Raw genomic sequence first — 20,465 nt, forward strand, 5'->3', positions numbered from 1 at the left:
TCAGCTCTCCAGCTGGAGCAGCAGTCCTGACCTGGCAAGTTGCTCACTTCCAAACATCAGTGCTTACAGCCCCTGGATGTCTTTGAAGCTTTTGCTTCACAAAGACACCACCCTCTGAACCATGAGGAGGGGAGATAAACTGCTCCAGTCCTCCAAGAAATGTCTTATCGCTGAGGGACATGCAGAAATCCTCTCTTGTTCCAAAATGATGAAAACAAGACAGCTGTTAATAAGCTAAAAGGAAAACTGGGGACAGGAGGTATCTAGTTTGTGATGGTGGCACCTTTCTCATGTTTTCAGCAGTTTGAAGGGTTTCCTTGAAGAATGTTTTGAGACACAGATGTGCATGGAACTGCACTTCTAACAGGCTAGGAAGCAATGGGAAAGTGAAAAGAAACTCTTTTGGCAGCAGTTCAGCTTTCGTAGCCTAGGGTACTTGCCCAATCTGCGTCCCTTTTAAATTCTAATGACTTCCTCCGGCACCACAAACACTCTGGCCCTTGTCACTTCTCCTTTTGAAGTCTGCTTTTCATAACGCAGCCTTTTCTGAAGTGCTCCTGCTGTCAGTCAGCTTACCAGTCCAGAAGGCTCCCTGTCTTCAAAATCACTTAATTCCTTTTCAATTACGAAAAACAGCTCTCCTGTTGCTTGCTGCTGACTCACGCAAGAAAGGTAGTATTGCTTTGTGTGAATGTGGTCCCTTCAGCCTCCTAAAGTAGGTCAGGGAAATCGGAGTGAGATGGCCAAGGCAGGTAGCGAAAGCGTGGGGACAGTGAGGTGTGCTAGGAGAAAAGTGCCTTGGTGAAGGCAGTGTCTGAGCACTGCATCATCTCTTGCCTTGCTAGGAGCAGAGACACTGCATCCTGCATCCAGGACTTCACTTATCTTTTGCTGTTGTACCAGCACGCAGCATTCATCTTTAAATGCCCCTCTTAAAGCAACACTGTGAGATGGTCATATAGAAGATGTGGGTAAAGTGTGCTGAAGTATTACCTCCAAAGCACTCTGTGTGAGGATGGGTAAGCATGCTGAGGGGAAGGAAGTACAGTGTGTTGTGTCGCTGGGGAGAATTTCCTGCAGATTCTGTTTCTCTGCTACATCTCTGGCAATATCACCTGTACCTCCTTGGTCCCCAGTGTGGGGAGATTTGTAGAAGTGTGTTCCACCGAGAGATTTCAGGCAGATAGCATTCAAAATGGAGAGGAAACTTAGGCTGCATGTTTCCTAAATGCTGCGAGGTAAAATAAGCATCTCTTAAAGGCTTGGCAGCTCATGTTTGAACAGTGCTTTTGGCCTGCATTTCATGGGCTGTGTGACCTGTCTGGCAGCTGCCCCTGTGAAGGCTGGGAGCTCCTCTTTGCTTTTTCTCCTTTCCAACCCCTTCAGGCATGAACCTGTCTACCTGCTTGGAGGCAATGATGAGAAGGCAACTACCCTATCTCAGTGGCTCCAACCTCTCACTCCCCACTTCTGCCATTCTTTCTATTGCTGATGAAACAAATGAGTGAAATCAGAATTGCTTACTTTATCTCAAAAAAATCACATTAATGTTTTCAGTTAATTCTGCACAACGCATGCCTAGCCCTTTGGGGAATGTTTTCCTTAATCATTTGTCTTTTCCTTCCTTCGCCTGCCTGTCTGTTGCTTAGTAAGGCTGGGCAGGCAGATAACAATAAAACAAATGATATTGCACCAAACCACAATAGAAACAATCCTTATGTTTTCACTAACCGAGAAGATTTAAAGGCTCTGTGGCTTTGTGTTCCCTGGCTGCCTCGACTTTGCCTTTGGGCTGGAGCTTAAGCGCAGAATTGATGGAAGGAAAGGCAAAAGGTTGAGTGGAAGTTTGCAGTGGCAGCCTGTGTGAGAAAAGACAGCCTTTGGGAGATCGGAACAGGGGATGGTAAAGGAGAAAATCCCTCTGTAAGCACTATCAAGCTTCTGGAATGCACAGGCAAAGAAATGTGATGAGGGTAGGATCTGCAGTGTACTCTGTGGTGTACTCTGTGGGGCTGCTCTCCTGCTATGCCTCCCTTTCTCTGGACAATCACACATTGAATGGCCATTGGATTTTGATGCTTTGATTGCAGTTCTCTCACCAGCTAGCCATTTGTTTTGAGGATGTGTTTCTCTTTGTGAGCATTAGAAAACTGTCTCGAGGGCAGTTCCTGACTGCAAGATGCTAATCTTGTCCTTGACTAAATTGGTTCCAGTGCTGGAGGCAAAGCAGTGCATGAGCCAGGCTGTGCCTCACGGGAGCTTACTAGAGACTTTCTTCAAGTTTTTACTTTCATTAAAAACTATTAATTTATTAGCACCAGTGTTTAATTATGTTATGTTCACCTTTTGGATGGAAAACATAGCTTGAAGCAATAACAGTGCTGCTGCGTGCTGGCCACAGTGCTGCTGCCTGTTTGTGCTGCTGCGTTGGTGCCCCACATGATCCCAGCAGCACCCCCAAATAACCTAGGTGGGAACAGAGGGTTACTGAGATTGACACAGCTGTTCACGATCACAGAATCATTGAAGTTGGAAAAGGCCTCTACAATCATCACATCCAACTGTCCACCTACCACTGGTATTGCCCACCAGACCATGTCCCTCATTTCCACATCCTTCCGTGATCCTTGATCACCCCCAGAGATGGTGACCCCACCAGCTCCCTGGGCAGCCTGTGCCAGTGCCCTATCACCCTTTTGGAGAAGCTGTTCCTAATATCCATCCTGAACCTTCCTTAGGAAGAGAGATTGCAGGCAGGGTAAATCAGAGCCAAGCTACAATGGTCCCTCAGAAGTCTGTTAAGGGTGAGATTTAAGAGTCAGATGGGAACATAGAGAAGTTCTGAGGAAGCTGAATTTGCTGGAAAGGCCTTGAGCTTGTTCATCAGCAGCTTCTTGTCACAGATTTTCTGCTGAAATGGGAAATGAAAATAATGATCTAACTCTTAAATCTGTGATAGGATTAGTGATACCTTCAGAGTATTTATGTAATGGGTTTCAGAGATTTATCTCAACATAACTGGCTCTCATTCATGTAAACAAAGTGCAAGACAAAGTAAGAAAATCTTTTTTATCCAGTAAATGGTTGTTTTGCTGGGTTGAGAGCTTTCATTTCTCATGCCTCAGAGGATAGAAAGGGAGAACTTTTCCAATTTTCTTGGAAAAAAAAAAAAAAGAAAGGCCATTCTTTGTCCTGGAGCTGTGCTGCCTCAGCCCCGTTTGTGTGCCTGCAGGTGCTGGAGCCCTGCTGGGAAATGCCTACTGAGTGCTGGTGGATCACGGCAGGAGGAAGCAGTACTTCATCAGTTCTAAGCCTTCCATTTCCACACTTGTTAATCCTAAGCTGAAGATTAGTGGGAGTTGGTTTAGAAGAGTTGGTGAATTTCAATCCTAGGTGATGTCTGCACATTCTTTATTACTATTACATGTTGTTACCTTTTTTGTTTTGTTTTGTTATTTTTATTAATAATATTTTGGAGTAAGCTTGTCTGCTGATGATTGTATCGTGGCATTCCAGAGAAAGTCTCAAGCCTGTCCAGGTTGACGTCAGCATGCTGTAATTCCCTTGCACTACTGCAGTAGTCTTGTCAGTAGTCTTGTGCAGTCGTTCTGCTCTACAGCTCTATAAATGGGCTCAGCCCTGGCTGTGATGCCACAGCACAGCTCGAAGGGCTCTGCTGTAGAGGAAATGTCAAGGAGAAGACAGGGGACACCAGGGCTCTTTGCCTCTCTCTGATCCCAGATCTCTTGGTTTTGCTTTCTCAAACCCTTTGCTTTGTCTTCCCCTTCTGTTATGTTTCTAATGCTTGTTGGAGGAATGATGCCATTAAATCAACAAAGAATGGTGGGAAAATGCTTTGATGTGAGGGGGTGTGCATGTGTGTGTGCATGTCCTCTATCCCCCCCTCCCCCCAAAAAAAACACTCAAAAAAGCCCTCTGTATATCTGGCAGTTTCCTTTAATTTGTGTTTTGCCTGTGAGAGAGAAAAGAAAAATCTATCTCCAAGTATTTTTGGCAGTCAACCTCCTGTACTCGCACTGATGTGGTACAAACCGCGGGGTGTTGTTCCAGGGCTGTCGTTCACCATCACTTTGATAGCTAATCTCTTTAGGGCCTCACGTTTTCCCAGTCACTGCTTTGTGAACGTGGCATCCCAGGCTTCCTTTTCCTATGGGAAAGAGGGATCCCGTGGCCATGGGCTCTTGATGTCAGTGTGCCTGCCGTTCCCCTGTTCTGAAGGGCAGGGATGAGGTGGTGCTTTCCTCTGGATATAGCCATGCAGAGTGATGGACAGGAATGATGCAAGGCCTTCTGCAGCACTTTGACAACAATCCATCTTTCCTAACCCAGAGGCCTTCCAAGACCATCTTCTTTTCCTCGCATGAGCTGAAGCAGCCCTAACCTGGGGCTACTCCTTCTGCAGGAGGAAAATGAGCACTTTTGGGAATCAGCTGCTGGCTGTGATAGAGAGCAGTTTTCTCCCAGCAAGGCCCTGTAGTATAAGAGTGCATGTTGCCACCTCCATGGAACACACACTGCAGTGAGGAAGAGAAGAACACAGTGGGCCACAAGATGCTCATGTTGTATTTGAGCTATGTCAGATTGAATTGCATAGTTGAGTTCTTGGTGTTGTTTTTTTTTTTTTCTTCTTCTTGAGAACAGCTGTTCTATTTGATCAAACACCTCTCAGTAGCCCCTTCCTGGATATAGTGATACATTACATTAGATAGCAAACAACGGAAGTCCTCTAAGTTACAGGTCAGGTGGTCACAACCCCAGAATGAAATAGCTGTGCAGAGTCTAAGGACTGAGAGTGGGAGAAAACAAAACTTCACAAGAAGGGGAAGAAAAAACCCTAAATCTTAGCAGAAAAGTGAAGGAGTAGGGAGAAAACACAGCAGGAAGGGCTGTGGGGAGAGAAGGGAATCAGTGGTGGCAGCTTTAGAGCAAGTTCTGTCTCTGTCACACCACTGGAGGATCCAGATCTGGGGCTTGGCAGCAAACAAGATTTCTGCTTTGAAAAAATTGTTGGGATTGTTTTCCTCCCTGCTGGGAAGAGAGCCTGCTCCAGCCTGCTCTCGGGGATATTTACCTTAGGAAGAGGACCTTCTTTAACATCCTGCCCTGCCTGACTTGCTCCATATTTTTCTAGCCGATGTCTGTCCTGATTCAGTTTGATCCCAGCTTGCCCTCTTGGCTTCTGTGCTGCTGTTTCCTTAGTTGTTTCCCTCTTGTTCCCTAGCTCGATCCTGCTCCAGTGAGAGCTACTTCTTAGGTGGGCGATACGTGACCTGGTCCCCCGTATCCTGGGGATGCATTACTTCTCATGGTGAGAGTCCAAACAGCCCCACATCCCAGCATGGTTTGTTAGGACCCCGTGCTGATGTTACTGCTGTCACTGAGCGCTGGAGCATAGACATGCAGTCCATGGCCTAGTGACACTTCAGGGGCTTCTTGAGGTTACAAAGGGAGGTGACACTGGCTCCTTTCAGCTGTCAGCCAACCAATTTGTTTGTCAGTTTGAGCTCCAGTGACTCACCAGTTGGTCTGCTATGGAAAGACTGAGATGCTTTGCAAAGAAAGATATCGCAGTATCACCCTGAATTTTCACTCAGCTCCCCTATATTGCACATAGAAAAACAACATGGCACTGCAATACCAGATTGCTTAGAGCTCCTTATGACAGCGTTCATGTCTTGCTTCCCTTCTCTCTTCCTTCTTTTTTTTCTCTTAATTTTTCTTGGATGTCGTTCCTTGTCTTCCAGTGGAGTGAAGAGAAGCCTGTTGTTTGCTCAGCAAACTGAAACGCTTTGTGTGCATTTTCTGCTGCCGTTTTGTTAAAGTTCAGAGTTCCTAGGTTAGAGCTGCCACTTCTCAATGCGAGGTTTGTTCCAACTTCCAGAGCAGCCCACGCAGAGCTGGTGGGGGTCATCTGTGCAGTTCACAGCTCACAGCCCACCAGACACATTGTTTGCCTCTATCCTTGCATGATTCATCCTTTGCAACAAAGACAAGCCCAATGCTCCCGGCTGGAGCATGAAGCCAGGCAGTGCTGGATTTTAGGTGCAGCAATAGAAGCAGTCTGGATTTTTTTTTTCTTTCTTCCTTGTTAGCACTTATTATGTCTGGAAATCAGACAGCTTTGTGACAGTGGTCATAATTGGCTGACACAGCAGGCTTAATAGGGAAAATATGCTAGTTCTCTAATTTCCGTATTTAGAGGGACTTTAGCTTGCCTTATTTTTGTGACTTTTACCTTTTTTTTTTTTTTTCTTCTAATCTAGCAATGATTCTTCAATGAGAAAGTTCAGTGTTTACTGGAGGCCTGCTGTTCTTTCTTTTTGGTATTATTTGTTTTCCTTTCCTTTGATAAACACAGCACTTCACATTTTGCTGTGGGGAGATTTCTTTTTTCTACAAATATTTATGAAACACTCTTTTGTGAAAAAATGGAGGAGTTTCATCCGGCTGACACTGGATTGAATATTTTATTCTTTTCTTTTCTTTTTTTTTTTCTTCCCATGAAAAGCTAAAGCAGAAAGGCTGGCCCATCAGTGTGGATGCCAGCCTGGGCAATGGGACCTGGTTTGTGGCAATGAAAACCAAGTTGGCAAACTTCTTGCCTACCATCCTGCACTCATCAGCCTATTGAGCACTGCTGAGACACTGACCTACTAAGCCACATGGTTCTCCTCCATGCATCAGGGTTCAGAGAAGAGTGATCTGGGGTTGAGAGCTGCAAACTGGGACACAGGGAAGCCAGATTGTTTTGGGAATGGGCCGGAGACCAGACCATGTCCTTTGCCAAATCACTCTCACCTGTATAGAATGGCTTGAGATGGAAGGGAGCACCAAGATCATCTAGTTCCAACTTCCCAGCTGCAGGCAGGGCTGCCCTAGTTTCCTGCTAGTAACAGTACTCCTTATCTTCCACCTCCTGTCTCTGCAAAGGAGAGTTTATCTTTCAGCATGTATCTTATTAGAATCCTTTACACAGTGGCTGGGGCCCCTCTACCTTGATAAAATAAATAATCAAATTTAGATTAAATGGCCTTATAATCTTGTCCAGTGGTTACTAAAACACTTGAGTGGAAGTTCGCTCTGAGCCTGTCTTTCCATTTCCTCATAAGGTCAAGTTATGAAGTAATTAGATGTAGACATAGGTTGTTATTGTAGTAAAATGACAAAGATCAGTGATTATTGGAAGGGAATGGCTTTTTATAATCTAGTTTAATGGTCATTTACCTTTCAGTGACCTTGGTGTCAGGCAGAATTGGCAGCTCTACTGCAAGGAATGTGCTTCCTCAATGGGGGCTTTGCAAGCTACTGCATTTTTGGCTCTAGCTTTACATGAACTAGGACAGACACTGCTGCAGTGCAAGGGACTTTCTGTCTGCAAAGAAAGGCCATAGACTGGAGCCAAAAGAAGCCCTTTTCAGTGCTCCCTTCTGTCACTGAATTGACATTGAAACAGATCAGTTGTGTTTCAAGCAGTTCTTTGCTTATTGCTGCCTCCAAAGTTGCAACCTTCGTACAGAGAGATCTGCTGTGGTCAGAGGGCTGCCCAGGAGTCTCTGCAAAAATGGTTTCATTGTCCTGGGCTGAAAAGGGGGAAAAATGGCCCTCTTCCTCCATTTAAGTGCAGGCAAGAGGAGCTGGTAGTTCTGGTTGTAGTCTGTGCCCGGTAAGTCTTTCCTACACCACTAAAAAGTAAGATTTCTGTGTATTTTAAAGTTCTGTCTTTTAATTGACAAATCACTTGGATGAGTCAAGTTCTGTGCACTGACAATTACACACCCACACTTCTTTTCATTGCTAACTGGGAAATCCTTATAGTTGTATCCAGGACTGAGACTTGTGGCCATGAAGAAGAGCATGATAGGAGCTGTGTTGTGCTATCTAATCTAACCTATTTTTTGGGGGATACTTGGTGAGGAGATGGAGTATTCTGTCCTGGGGCTTGGGAGAATTGGCTTCAGTTGAGGTTTCCACAGTGACCTTGGCTAAATCTTTTAATTCTTCTGGGCCTTGCTTTCCCCAGCCTTAACCTCAGAGGTAGTCTGTTTTTCGTAAGTAAGGCAGAATTTTTGCAAGTGCTGTGAAGGCATTTATTTGAAGTAGTGCCTCTAATAGAAGTAGATGGGTAGAAAGATTACTTGAGCGACATTGGACTTGGGGCTTTGCAAAAGGTATGAGAGAAGAGCCTTATAGCTGCGGGAGGACGTTTCACAAAAGCATCTTTGAGAACTGTACTCCTTGTCACTCTGGTTTCTGTCTACTTCTGATTTCTCATTCTGCTACTCGCGCTTTTGATTTTGCAAATGTGTTCCTTGCATCTGTAGCTGCTGCCCTGGAGAGCAAGCATAGCTATGGGAGTAATTGCCAACATGCTGCCAGGAGGGAGAGCCATTTGTTTCAGGCTGCTTTGGATAACCACCCCTGTGGTTTTGCCATGAATATGTTCAGCACATCATCACCACAGCACGAGAGGTCTTTAGCTGAGATCAAGCAGTAGTTTCCAGCACTCTGGGTCCTGAGGTGGTTTGACATATGTGGGTTCATAACTGTTTTTAATTCTACTGACTTGCTGGGACCTGCTGTGATTGTTGCTTGCAGAGCGGATCTGGCCTTGTACTCAGCCTTCTTCCTTCCTACATTCATCACTCTGATGAGTTTTAGATTGTTCTCCTCTGATATGAGAGAATGAATGGTCGCATTCATTTTTATGGTGGCTTATTTTTGCAGGTATCAGGTTTAGATAGGGAATGTCCAGCTGAGATGAAAGTGATACTTGCATAGAAGCAGATGGTTTATGTGCGGCTTCTTGCTGAAGAGGAGCAAAACTAATCTCTTGAGTCTGAATCCCATGAAGTCTGACAAAGTCTTTCCACTGACCTCAGTGGCCCCAAGATCACATCCCAAATGAGCTGCTTTGAATCGCTGCAAGCCTGAATGCAGCTTTGGTGGGCTGGAAAATGTAACCTACTGTAGTGTCATTCACAAGAGCCTGGCCCTGTGTGTAAGCTAGCTGTGGAAGCCTAGGGGAAGAATAAAGTCATTTTCTGCCATTGTGGGGGTGGAGGAGAGAATTATCCTCTCCTCCCTGCAAAGGCAGGATCACGACTGCCATGTGGGCCACTGGGGCAACTGACAACTTCTGAACCTTCAAATTAAGCTTAGTTCTTTCTTGTGCTGTGTTACTTCTGGTACCATCGCTAACACACCGAAGTCCTGTCCTCTGGGATAAACTGACAGGAACATACGTTTAGGTCTGACTTCAGCAGGAATTGACTTCGATTTGGATTTTCAGAAGGGCACAGCTGCAGCAGATAAGTGGGATTTGCCTCAGTGGAGCTTTCTGAAGCTGGGGAGAAGCAGGCTCCCTGATGCTGGATAGCAGCAGGCGCTGAGCACACTCGATACAAAGTGCTCTCAGATCATTGTTTAGAGATGCTTATCAGTGTTATCTAATATTGTCCCCAGATACTACCTGTTTCCTTGTAGCTTATGAAAAATGCTATTGTTTCTTGAAATGATTCTAACTTTCTCTGGGTAACGGTGGGTTTTAGCCAGGCAAAGCAGCAGCTAACAAAAACATTCAAGTTAATGCAGCATGATGCAGACATTTTCACTCCCTAATGGTCCTAAATCAGACCAGAAAGAATGAATTGGGTGTAGAGGATATAAGATGAAGGGTGAAGAGATAGCAGTTAGACATTTCCTGTGGAGCCACTGCTGATTGATCTGGACTCATTAGACTGTTTAAGAGTCAACCTGCTGAAGATTAATACAGTGTGAGAGCAGCAGCATGATTTTGAATTAATAGCTAGCAACAGAAAACTTTACAGTCTACAGTAACCTTTTCCATCTTCTTTTTTTTCCCATCTTCTAACAAGCTGTCACCTGAGGAGTAGTCATCAGCTAAAGATGGGCAAGTGAGAAGGTGATGGCTCTCCTGCACCAGTGTTCCTTGTGACACTGAGGTGGTAACACTTGATCACAGAATCACAGAATTTCCCGAGTTGGATGGGACCTCTAAGGATCATTAAGTTCACTTAAACTCAGTACGCTTCAGATGCTTTGCCCTGTAGAGCTGAAACGTGGGCGCTTCTATGGCTCACAGTTGTGTACTGGGATTCACATGGCAGCCAGTAGTATGGAAATGCTGTAAGTCAAGGCAAAGGCATATTGCCCCAGTTAGGTCACCCAGATGTCTCAGCCACTTGTTCTTTGGCGGTGTGCTGAGGGGTCCTGGCCTGGCAGTGGTAACCTCACTCCACTGCCCTTCTTCCCCAGTGTCCTTAGCATCAGGGAGGTACTGGGGGGAGCTTCTGACCAGTTGGGTTTTGCCTGCTTTTCCCACTCACTGTTGTTCCTGTACTGTGCTTCCCCTCTCACATAACACCCTGTTATTTCCTTTGTGGAACGTGGCCCTGACACAGCTGCTAATTAGCCCATGAAAAATTTCAGAGCAAATAACAGTAAGTGATTAAACGCCTGCTGTTCAGCGTGAGCCCTGTCAGCCCCCTTGGTCAGTGGCAGAGCTGAGCAGTACCATCTCAGAAGGAAACCATGGTGTGTGGATGCTGTCAAGTCACTGCGGGGAAATAAGGACTGAGCTTGGGAAGTGGAACCGAAAAGCAGGGTCATTGATAGATAACAATCCAGGTGGCTTCTGATAGGTGTTTGAAGGGACACAAGGTTCAGGTGTCAAGATCTTGATGGATGCTTTTGTGCAGTCTCAGCCTTAATGCTCAAAATGCCTCTAAATTTTTCTTTCCTTGAGAAAAAGGACTATAGGAAGAAGAGAAGGTGTTTACCTGGGATTTTAGCAGCCTGAACAGGCTAAATGAATTTCTTTTTGTTACCAGAGGGAGGGTTCGAGCTGGAAAAATAAATGTAAGTTATTCCTGGGCAGAAAAAAAAATGCAGAAAAATGGAAAATACCAAATCAATGTATGTCATCTATTGAAATGCCACCGAGCGGCTTTGCCAACCATTGTCTCTGTTGCTTTCATAGCTCTCGAGCAGCTGCTCACAGAACTTGAAGACTTTCTGAGGATACTGGACAAGGAGAACCTGAGCAGCACTGCTCTCGTGAAGAAGAGCTTCCTCTCTGACCTGCTGAGGGTGTACAACAAGTCCAGCGGTACAGGCAGGGCTGGGGCGGCGGGCTCTCGTGGGAACGGCTGTGGGGTCCCAGTGCAGCATTTTGTTGGAGGTTGGCAGGGATGATAGACATGAAATTTAAAAGGAGAAAATGAAATGGCGATTATTTTTGCAGTGACCTCTAACTGTTTATGTAAAATTACTATAGTTATGCGTCCAGCTTTACAAGCAGAGGATTCCCAAGATTCCTGATCCTTTCTGTTTTCCTTATTAAACCTTAAGTTTATTTAATCCACTTTGTAAGATACACAGGATGTGCTGTTTGGCTAAGTTAGTGCTTAAGTAGAAATTTTAACTTATGGAATTTCCTGGACTGCACAGCACTTAATTTTTCTGCTTTTTATTATTGCTTGGGATTTTTTCTGTACATTGTCTCAACCAACATGCTCTCCCCAGTGTGCACTTAGCAGAGACACTTCTTACATCTGTCTTTGCTTTCCCAGTGCTAAGTTTTTTCCACACAGTGTATATGCAGGCTTCACTTTTGCCTTTGTTTGCATGCAGGAGGCGATGAAGAATATATTTACATGAACAAAGTGACTGTCAACAGACAGCAGGGTGACCAGGAGAAGCAAGACAAAGGTAAGGAATTGGAGGTCAATGCTTGCCTCATTCCTCAAGATGATGGAGGTGCATGTGGGGCCAAAGCCTTGGTTTATGAGGCTGGTGGAGGCCTCTCTGGAGGCTCTGGGAACTGAAGCAGCTGACATTGTGGAAGGGCTGCCATTTTCATTGCATTCCTTTGGACATCACGGTCCTTGCCAACACTAAGCGGTTATTCCTGGAAGTAGCACTTTGGAGAGCATTATTTTGGGATAAAAAATGTTGCCTTCTAAGGCTTGCAGCTCCAGTGCCTGAAATATTTAAGGAAGCTGTCATGTTTCCTTTGGCCATGGAAGAAGTCACTTCACCTTTCGAGACCCTGAAAGCCTGTCCCGTTGGTGTTGTTTTGCAGTAGGGTCTGAGCTGTCACAGCCCTGCAAGGTGACCCCCCCAGACACGGCCTGCACCATCTGTGTGAGAAGAGGAACATTGTCCGCTGGGGGCAGACAGATCTGCAGTGTACAAGCCAAGAAATTAAACCTACAACCAAGCTTCATTTCCAATTTAGATTTCCCAAGTTTTGAATTTATATTGAGGCAAAGAACATAATTCTTTAAAATTACTTATGCTCTTTGAAGTTGATCACAAATGCTGTATTTGATAACTGCACAGAGCAAGTTATTGCTGACATGCATCTTCTTAATGCACATGCAGTCAGAAGCAGACCCAACCCCAAAATTTCCAGTCCAAAACAACAAGGAGATGCATTAGTGCAGCCAGCTGTTGATGTGCTGATCCTATACTAGTCAGGGTTGCACTGTTTCTGTGTTTTCAGAGTTGTTTGGTTCAGTTTTGTCATTTTGTGTTGGCTTTTTTGTTTGTTTGGTGGGTTGGTTCATTTTTAAACTACCTGCAGCTGAATTTAGGTTCACTTCAAATACCCCTGAGGATAGGATGTCCTCCCGCATTACGCAGGCAGCCCCAGCATGAGCTACAGGCTGGCTCCTCTGGGTCATGCTGTAATGCTCTGTAACAAGACTGCACAGCCACCCAGTAGCTCTTAGTGGCTGAGTCACAACAGATGCACCTCTTTATCTAAGTTGTCATTTGGGTGGGTAAAGCACGGCTTGCACTGATTGACCATTCTGAAACTCAGGGATGTATTTCAGACAACTTATTTTTAGTGTTGCTTCTTCTATTTCAGACTTCTCCCCATCAGGCTGTGAGCCGACCCACTCAGTCCCTCCCTGTGGGATCTGGCGCTTCTCTCTTTCTCTGTTTTCAGCAACCTCCCTATTCCAAGTAAAACTTCTGGGTTGTTTGGAAATGCTGCAGTCAGTGAGATACGCGTGGAATCTTGGCCATAGCTGCATCATGGTATACAGCCTTGAGCCTGTGTCAGTCACTGCATGGAAAGGTCTGTGCGTGTCTGGGCAGCGGTGGGACCTGCAGGATTGGGGTTAGCAGGTGGAGAGGGCTGTGCCCACTGGGCTGGGAGATGTGATATGGATGCCCCAGTGCTCTCTTTATCTCACTTATCCACATCCTTTGGTGGGATGCGATGAACACATTTCTGTGGCTGAGGTCAGTGGGACCTCTCATGCCCTGCAGGTTTCTCACACCACCATAGCTGGGCTTGGGTGTGCTGTAGCAACACAGCATGAAACGCTTCCCAGAATGATAACACTTCAGCCCCTAATGGAGGGGAACTGCATTTTCCTGGCATGATGAGGTTCAATGAGATGATTTCTAGGTTTGCCAGAGAGCTGAAAACAGATAGGCATCACTTGCAAAGGTCAGGCAGTAGCTAGCACTATTGCAGTGACTGCTCTTCTGCAGAGCTGAGCTTGGGAGGTTCTGCCTGGCACAGGAAGGTGCAGGCTGGCCTGTCCATTTCTCTGCTAGAGAAGCACCCATAAGGTGTATTGTGTGGATATCTGAATGTGGAGATAATTCCCTTCCAAGGAGATGCACACTGATGCTTTAGGAAATCCCAGTCTTGTTTCTGGTGTTTCCAAAAGCAGCAAAGGCCCAGCAACTCCTTGGTCCACTTGCAAAAAGACTGACTTCCAACAACCTCCTGACTCCAGCAGCGTAATCATGGGGATTTTAGTAGGTGCATCTCTCCTTTGGAACCTTATGGGACATCCAGCAGTCCTTCCTGTGTTGTGCATTGATGTCTGTCAGTCTGTGAGTCTCTGTGCATTTAGCTGGTGCTGATGAGCAAAAAGCCCGTGCCAGAGGGAGCAATCTGCCTTGAGAGATGTGCTTTGGTCTCTTGCACCACCCAGCTGGGAGCTTGCTGCAGCCTGGGGCAGAGCTGTTGTTCTGTCTTCTGAGCCCCAGAGTGGAAGAAAGTAATGTGGTTTCCATCTTCTATTTTTAAAGCCCAGAAATATGCAGCGAGGTTGATGCCAGCATTTTTTAAGTACAGTGCTAACTGCTGCTGGGCACTGCTGCACCATGCCTTGGTGGTTCCTGTGTGTGCCCAAGGAGCATGGTGGAGCCTTAGCAGGTGACCAAGGGTCCCAGAGCATCAACTCAGTGCAGATTTTGGACTTAATTCCCTTGCTTAATCAACTGAACCTGCAAGATGTGAATTATCTCAGCCTTGTTTCTCCCAAAGTATTTGCAGAGAGACGCTGTATAAAAAGGGACTTCTACACTGCTCAGAATAAAGCAGAGTAACATTCTTAATTTTTTTGGCTCTTCAATGCCTGTCTCCCACTTGTTCCTGAACATCACTGAATTTGCTGTCTTGGAGGTCGTGGGATTTGTGGACTTGCCTGAGGCCACCCAGGAGCTCTGTGCTGAGGAGGACTGCACACAAGCTGTCTGAGCCTTTGACATACCCTCTGGCTACTGAATCCCTGCATTCAGCTGCTTGGAAAATTTGAATTTCTAGAGGCTGAGGCTGATCAGTTGGAGCAGTTCTGTTGCCATATGTCCTTTCACGTGTTTGGCCTCTGCTGCTTCAAGAGCATCTCTTCCTCAGCTGGTAGATTCAATAGCAATTAAATTACTGTTCCTTGCTGTCTTTGAAGCATTGTGCAGCCCAGCCCAACCCAATAGGCCTGGGCTTCACAGTTCTCCTTCCAGAAGGAAAAATATGACCCTCAAAAAATCAGAATCAGATTCTTTTGCTCTGTCTCCTCATGCCACAGTCCTGGACGTAGCCTGAAGTGACATGGATACTTCAGTGCTGCCTCTAATTATCCCTCTGCTTCCTACCTAAATAGTACCTTACTGTTCCTGCACCTCCTGCTAGCCAGTGTTTTGCTGGGAAATGCCACATGTCATTGATATAATTGTGTTTCTGGCTTGCAGCTCTGGATGGGAAAAACTCCTTGACCAATGGAGACTTGGGACTGCATTCATCCCCTCCCCAGAAGAGCCTTCCAGAGCTGCCCCCTCCAAAGGTAGGTGTTACAGAGCCTTTGCTTTTCACTGCCTAGCCCTCAACCTGGGGACATCAACTTCCAAACACTTCATGGTCACTTTTATTACACAGTGTGCAGCGTGGCTAAATGGACAGACCTCTGCCAGCAGTTTGCTCATCAGACGAACAGGCCTGATGAGCTTTGTTAATTCAGCTAGGAGCTCCCCGATATATGGATTTTCGCCCCAGGCTGGGAGGAAGGTGGCTGGAGAAGGCAATGTGGGGCTGCACTGCCTTACAGAACACATTTTCCCACTGCTTTCAATGTTCAGAGATGCAAGACCAAGGCGCTGTGCTCCAGCTTACTGAGGGCTTGCATCAAAAAACTGCAGTGTTCCTTTAGATTATTCCATAGGGACAGCCATAAATCTAGTGAGGGTATAGTTCAGCATGGTCAGATTTCAGTGGGATTTTGTCCTCGTGCCAAAAAGCCAACCCAGCTGTCCTTGGGGGATGCACATGGGGGATGTTGCTGTTCTGTAGCTGGTCTGACGTGGGAATCGCAGCAGTTGGGATTTCGGGATGTGAAAGGAAAAAGGAGGACAGGGGGTGTGAATAAGGGCAGTCTGGGGGAGGACCACGGAGAACCTGCTCCTTCCCCAGGACAGACTGTGTGCTTCAGCAGAACAGCTAGTTACATACCACAGAGACTCTTCAGCAGGGAGACTCAAGGAACCCAGCACTCAAAGCCCTTTCCTCAAACAGCTCAGCTCTTAGACACCCTTGTTCAGGGTCAGCTCTTAGGATGCCTGCACCTGATCTGCTGTTGTTTCCTGGCTTCTGCCCTGAAAATCTGGCTGTGTATCAGGTGTTATAGGATGGCTCTAGAGCATCTGTTGTACCTTTCTGATACAGCAATTGGAAAGTTAAATGAGGAAATTAGGAAAAACAGTCCTCAGTGATAGTTGAGGTTATTCTTTGCTCCCAGGCCAATTGCCTGTGCCAGAACTGCCTTCTCTCACTGCTTGCCAGTGGAGATAACCTCACTTGCATAAAGCAATCGAGTACCTCCTCACTGGGAGCATCTGAGGAGCTGCTGGCTGCAAAGACATCTGAGCACTCAGAGGTACTTAAATATTTCAAGGAGTGTTGCTGGGGAAATCCTTAATGTGGTCTCAATTAGAAGGTGGAAATTGCTACTGAGGCAAAACGAATTGTCTGTGCTTGGTGTTCCTGTGTGGGTGTGAGTAGTGACCGCCTCGGTGAGGTTAGGAGAGAATGTCTGGATGTATTTATTTTATGTTTGGGGTTTTATGTTCGGTTGGTGATGAAGCATCCCATGCTGAAGCTTCAGACTTGCCTCTTGGGGCATAGGAGAAATATGGTGATAAAGCTCTGCACAGAGGGCTGTATCCAGTGCTCACTGACAACAGCTAGTGAGCTGCCCAAGAGAGAGTGGCCCAGCAGTCTCCTACTGATTTGGTTTTGTCCCAGAGCAGTCTTTAGGCAGTAAATCCCACAGGCTGTGGCTTGGATGTCAGTGCCCTTTCATCCTCTGGTGGCCCTGGCAGCTCTCCTTGCTCTGCTGCTTCCTGCAGCCATCTTCTGGGAAAATCACACAGTACAGATGTGAACTCTCAAGATGGATTTATTTGCATGCTCCATTGTGCCACAGTGCACCAGGCACAGTTCTGTGAGGGCCAAATTGGCTTAGATAACACAGCAGCTCTTTGACTTAAGATAGAGACAAAACAACTCCATGCCTTTAGGAAAAGAAACATGGAAAAAAAATAACTTCTGTGGCAGCTGAGGCGCAGTCCCACCTAGTCCCTGTTGGCTTCCATTGTCTGTAGGAAACAAAACAGAGCAGCCCCTTTCCCCCACCCCTTCCCTGACACTCGTGGGATGGTGTCAGAAAATCCACAGGCTTTCTTCTTGTAGGCCATTTGTTTATGACATAACACAATGTGAGCTGACTACACACACAAGGCCACTGCATATGGCACTTGCAGACACATTCTCAGCCAGGGAAGGGATTAAGTAAAGCTTTGGAGTGGTTGGATTTGTTTTTGTTTCTTTAATTTAACACGTTAGGACAAGTTCCTAAGTGCTTGGAGGCAAGTGTTTTCTGACAGCTTGTCCTAGGTGACTCTGAAAGCAAGCTCAGGGTCTGCTCACAGCATCTGGCTGCCCTTCAACAGGAGTTTTTGTCTAAGACCGTGTGCAGCTCGCCCTCGTGGGAGCAGTGGTTTTGCATAGTGTGGCCAGGCTACCTGACTACCTAAGCATCTCCTATCGTGGGCAGCTGCTGGCCAGAAAATCTTTTCATTTAAAGCTTTCTATTCTAGGCAGTACCCCCTGGTGGAAATAACCAAGGCAGGATGAACAGCTTTAAACCTACATTCGATGGTGCAAGGGAACAATCCTGCCTTAGACCATGCTGTGATGCTGGTGTCTAGCTGGGCCACAGAGTTCTCCAAGCCACCCCAAAGCGATCATAAGGTCCAGCATGAAGAAACATGCATGGTCTGTGACCTTCAGTGTTGTTGTATCTGCAGGAACAGACCTGCTCTTCTGCCTGTCCTGCTGAGAGGAGTGGGGTTTCAGCCCTGCATGCACTGAACATCCTGTCCAGGATTTGCACAGGTCCCAATCAGGAGCCAGTTGAAGTGGTGAGAGCCAGAGCATACCGCTGTCAGATGACCGAGGGTGGTTTGACCTGGGCGAGGAGAGGGGAAACCGCTGGGGACAGGGGAGCACTGCTGGGAGGCTGTGATGGGAGAGGTGGGATGCCACGTGCTATGGGGAGAGAGTAAGCTGTGGGCTCATCTGCCTGTTATCTCCAGCTCTGCCATCTCACATTGAACGGTTATATGAATTACTTGAGAAGTAAAAATGTGCTCCTTAGCTTCCTCCTTTTTTCTCATGTGTTGGTATTACTAAAGGATCAAGCCTGTTTTTCCTGCCAGCCCCTGCTTGTGTTTAGGGAGGGGCTTGGCAAGCACCACAGGGATTTTCCAGCACTTGAACTCCTTTCAAAGGCTTATTTTCCATCAGTGTTGTTTATCCATTTCCTTCATTTTTTGCTCAGAACACAATTAAGGATTCCTGCTATTTCCTCAAAGAGCTGTTGGTGTGCAATCCACCAGACTTCGAGAAATGATCAACAACTTCTCAGGCTGTGCTTTTCAGGGCAAAGCCAGGGTTGTCCCTTTGCTGCCCCTTTGGTTCCCTATTAGGGTGATCAGCAGTGCAGGGAGCTGTGTCATTATGATGAGGCTGAACAGCAGGCAGGAGTGCTGGATCACAGTAAGGCTGATGGGCTGGGACTGCTGCTGGTGGGGAAATGTTTGACCTGATTCTCTCAGAACTTTCAGCAAAATTAAAAGAAGTAATATTTATGACACAGTTATGTGGTAATTTCAAAGAACTCCGCTATGCTTTAACTGCACACTGGGAAACCTCAGCAGTCCCATACTTTTTCTTCCCGCCACCTCAGCTTGTTTACATAACAACTCTAGAACGTATTTTAGTCCTGCAAAAAGGGCAACCCATTGTTCTCAAGCATCTGTTTTTATGTACCTTAAATCACACTTCTGTTATGTATTTACTCTGCAGATTCCCGAAACAAAGCAGCCTTTGGTTCCCAAGATCGAGTCCCCAGAGGGATATTACGAAGAGGCTGAGCCATACGATGTCTCTATGAATGGTACATCTTGGGGGGTCATGTGTGAGATGCAGGACATGAGGTTTATGAGAATAGGCTAAGGAATGTACAACTCTTACAGCTTGTGTGTGACAGACGGTGTTTTCTGATGCTGGTCACACGTAAGATAGATCTAATGTTATGACAAGAGAAGTCTGATGAATTACTCCAAGTTTTTAAGTTTCCTGCAGATACTCAGATAGTGGTGTGCAGTGTGTCTGGGTTAATACAACATCACTGAAATGCTTGAAGTTATTATGGATTCTCTTTGGATGTTTTTCTGGAAGATAGGCTGCAGGCAAATGCTGGTTTCCATTCAGAAGGGGTTAAGCTCCAGTGGCTTGCATTTCTGTCCTGCTGCTCCAGTTGTCCCTTTGGGGCTCGCAGTCAATGGCTGTTGATCTGCTAGATGCTGTAATGGGTTTTATCACTGAGTATTTATTCAGCTGTGTCTCTTTTGGTAGTTTAACCATCTATAAACCTGTTTTAGAAGACACACATCATGTGAAAGGACAGCATGGCTTCACCTGGTGCATATTTGCTCATGCCCATGTCCTCAGCAGTGCCACGAATGGCTGTCACCCCCCTGGGAGGCTGCTGCCTGCAGGCAGAGCTCCCAGATTCTCACTTTATGCTGTATTTGTGCCTCCTCCTCTGTGGGACTACCCTCGATGAGAGATTACCACCCTCAGATCTGACAGCAGAGCTGATCTTGTCATTGCTTTATAATCTGTTTAAATCTGAATGAGAAAGATGATACCACACACCAGGAAAAGCAATTCCGCTCAGCAGCTGTGACTGTAGCAGAGAAGGGTTTGATCACATATGTGGTGTAGGGCAGATCCAAGATGGAAGAGACAAACGAGAGCTGAGGATAAATTGGGATTTGGCTCTGAGCTCTTGGCTGCTGAGCCTGAGCAGAGAGAAGCACAGTCCTCTCCAGCCCCAGTGCACAACACCAGCTCTGAAGCTCCCAGTAGTGAAGCATGGTAGCTCAGGAGGGACCCTGTTCTCACCAAGGCTTAGGAGCTTCAGTGCTCAGCAGAAGGGGGAAATGCAAAGAGATTTTGATTGTCAGGAACTGTCCCATTTTGGCTGCACTACACTGTGATGGGAAAGAGGAAGATGATTCCTAGCTTGGCGGAGGAAAGGCCCAGGCTCATCCTGGTGAAGCACACTGTTTGGTGGGGAGGCGGGGTTTCCGCTTGCCTGCATTGGAAGATATCTCTGTAATTTTTTCCCTGCTGCACGTTGGGAAGGAGGATAATGCCCTAAGAGCTATGGCATGTAAAGGCGTGCACCAGATTAGCTGGAGTACAGTGATGGGTCTGTATGCTGGGAGCCCAGGTTTTGTTATCCAGGCAGCTCCATGAGCTCATGCTGCATTGAAAGTGGCTGGCAGGAGTGATAAACACATGCCCAGTTTCAACTTCTGCTTTCACTTGGTAAGCTGCTTCTCAAGGATGCAAATACTCCCAGCAGGACCAGTTTAGAGGGCTGAGGATCAGGGAGATCAGTCCTGCAAGTGTGATAGAGAAAAATCCAAGCCCCTGGTGGTGGGAGCACTGCCAGAATTAGGTTGATTAGGTTGTGGTGGGTTCTGACAGAGCTGTACCAACAGGAGCATTGGAGGCAGTGTCCTCAGACTGCTACAGTGCCTTTTTCAAA

General features: G+C 46.4%; 1 protein-coding gene across 4 annotated transcripts in view; it reads left to right on the plus strand.

Moving 5' to 3' along the window:
- AFAP1L2 (actin filament associated protein 1 like 2) overlaps positions 1-20,465 on the plus strand; it is a 55,439-nt gene that overhangs the window by 21,807 nt on the left and 13,167 nt on the right. For 2 of the 4 annotated variants that reach the window (XM_042817746.1, XM_042817748.1), the window contains exons 2-6: positions 11,021-11,155; positions 11,674-11,751; positions 15,040-15,131; positions 17,650-17,763; positions 18,710-18,800. In XM_042817746.1, the coding sequence (XP_042673680.1) occupies positions 11,021-11,155; positions 11,674-11,751; positions 15,040-15,131; positions 17,650-17,763; positions 18,710-18,800 (510 nt within the window). The remainder of the gene's footprint in view (positions 1-11,020; positions 11,156-11,673; positions 11,752-15,039; positions 15,132-17,649; positions 17,764-18,709; positions 18,801-20,465) is intronic. The other 2 variants (XM_042817749.1, XM_042817750.1) reach the window with 2 other exon arrangements.

Source organism: Centrocercus urophasianus, unplaced genomic scaffold (genome assembly GCF_019232065.1).
Source record: "Centrocercus urophasianus isolate 14NV4802_14NV808 unplaced genomic scaffold, USGS_Curo_1.0 seq_17, whole genome shotgun sequence".
NCBI lineage: Eukaryota > Metazoa > Chordata > Aves > Galliformes > Phasianidae > Centrocercus > Centrocercus urophasianus.